The 2,297-nt window shown below is 34.8% G+C and overlaps 1 protein-coding gene across 1 annotated transcript; it reads right to left on the bottom strand.

Moving 5' to 3' along the window:
• LOC17895575 (bZIP transcription factor 44) lies at positions 1-1,270 on the bottom strand. Its single transcript, XM_006302820.2, has one exon. The coding sequence runs from the start codon at positions 767-769 to the stop codon at positions 221-223; it is 549 nt and encodes a 182-aa protein (XP_006302882.1). The 5' UTR covers positions 770-1,270; the 3' UTR covers positions 1-220.
• Between the last annotated feature and the right edge of the window lie 1,027 nt (positions 1,271-2,297).

The following is a 2,297-nucleotide window of genomic DNA, read 5'->3' as shown; positions in this document are numbered from 1 at the left end:
TAAAAGACAAAATTATGTTTATATAATAATAAATAAATAAAAAAGTTATACGAAACTCACATCAGCATCTTCATGATTTCATCACATATCATCTTACACTGTCCATAATTACAATCAGTTTAAACACTAAATAAGCGTTAATTAATCATCTTATAATATAATAAAACAGAGCATCATATAAGAAAATGACATATTGATAATGATATGAATTTGATTACTTTTAGCAACAGTCGAAAACATCAGCAGCAGTAGAAGCAGAAGCCATGATTGGTTGATTATAAAACCCTATACTCATATGATTCATCACTCCGTCGTAAAACCCTCCGCCACCACCGACGTCGACTAGTCCCGGACCGGTCTCCATGCCGAATCCGAAAGATGATGATGATGATGATTCAACGAAGTCAACGATCTCGTTAAGGGACTGGAGACGGTGGTTGAGCTCGAGGAGCTGAGCTCTGAGAATATCGTTCTCCGCTTCGATCGTGACGTAGTGTTGCGTGGTGACGGCGATCCCTGCGACGAGCTGAGCGTTCTCTTTGCGTAGATGCGTGACTTGAACGGTGAGATCGTCCAAATGCTTCTGCTTCCTCATCCTCGACCTCCTAGCTGACTCTCTGTTCGACAGCTTCCTCTTACGCTTCCTCTCGTCTATCAGATCCCGTTGCCGGAGATCAGACTCGGAACCGGAGTTTTGTAAACCGGTGATCGAAATCGTCGACGAGCTATTTCCACTCGTCGACGATGCCATTTCAGTTTTATTATGCATAGAAAGAAAAAAAGACTCAAAAACACACACAAAAACACTAAAAGGAAAGACGCAGGACCCAAAACGTTACTATGTAGAACGAATACGGAAAAGTAGTATATTATATGGTTTTAGATGTTATTATTAAGATGGTTAAAGAAAATATATAGATATATTAGAGGGGGGGCTAAAGGAGAGATGATTTATGAGAAAACATAGAACCAGTAGAGGAACACGACGGAGAAAGATTGAACGAGATGGGTCCTGCGTCTAAGAGACGAGTCTATAGTTAAACCAGATCTAAGGATTTCACTAATCACCGGAGACATGAATGTTTGAACATCAAGATCCACCAGAGTTTTTCCACATCCAACTATTATTATTACTATCAAGACACAAACAACCCACACACTGATTATCAAAAACCTTAAAATAGAGAGAGAGAAAGAAGTTAAAAAGGCAGAAGAAAATGAACAATCAAGAAGAAAAAAAAAACGAGAGAGAGAGAGAGAGTGATTGATTCAAGAGCGAAGGGGGAAGAGGTAAATTAGGGATTTAGGAGGGGATTATATAGAGAGTGTGATAAAGTGTTTAGAGCATCTAACCCCCACAAATAAAGTTAATTAACCTAAAATAAAATAAAATAAAAATAAAGAGAGTAATAAGTGAATATTAGAAAAGAAAAAAATTGAAAAGAAACTGGGGAAGGTGTTTGATGAAGGAGGAGAAGCATGTGAAGTGGGATTTTCCGAAACAGTCAAGTTACAGCTGTTTTCCAATATTTTTCTTTTAATTTTCATTTATGCTGTATGGGTTTTAATTGTATGTTAATACGACTCTGTATTTTGTATATAACCAATGACTATTTTTAGACATTTTGTATAGGAAAAAGAGGAAATAATCTGGAGTATTCCATATGTGAAAATATTGTATTTATTTTTAAATCCTTTGAATTTTTTATTCTCTGTTATAAAGTTAACATGTTTAGCTTTTTCTTGGTCAAACGACGTTTTTTAATTGTAATTGTGTATTAAAGCAAAATTTTAAGTACTATTAGAGAGAATCTTTAAAGGTTAAAAAGAAAAGAATAATAACTGAAATAATTAAGCTGGTTCTGTCTTCTGGCATTGTTTAAAGAGTAATAAACATGAGAATCACCGCCCAAAGTACCAGAATTAACCGTTCAGCAACAGACACCTGGAGTATAAAGACAAATGATGATTGAGGAATGAGGAGGGTAGAGGTGTTATTTCCTCATTCATCTATGGGTACTCTCGGTATCCTCTCATGTTCTCATCTCAATTAATTCAATCAATTATTTAATTAATATTTGAATTAAGTACCTATAAACAACATGGGTTGTGACTTTGTTACTTGTACAAATATATACAAAAATAGTTCTCTACGTTTAAGAGAACTTGAACAAGATATACTATAATTAAAGTGAACTTGTTATGTAACCTAGGAACTGTGGTATAAATTACATTGGAATTACAATCAAACTACACTATATCATTGCTTGGATTTTTTTTTTCTGATGTTTTGATCA

The sequence above is a fragment of the Capsella rubella genome, unplaced genomic scaffold, assembly GCF_000375325.1.
Source record: "Capsella rubella cultivar Monte Gargano unplaced genomic scaffold, Caprub1_0 scaffold_2, whole genome shotgun sequence".
Lineage (NCBI taxonomy): Eukaryota > Viridiplantae > Streptophyta > Magnoliopsida > Brassicales > Brassicaceae > Capsella > Capsella rubella.
This window is presented reverse-complemented; position numbering and strand designations above follow the sequence as displayed.

Excerpts from the sequence above, each read along its gene's own strand:
- LOC17895575 (XM_006302820.2), bottom strand. The coding sequence starts at position 769 with ATGCATAATAAAACTGAAATGGCATCGTCGACGAGTGGAAATAGCTCG.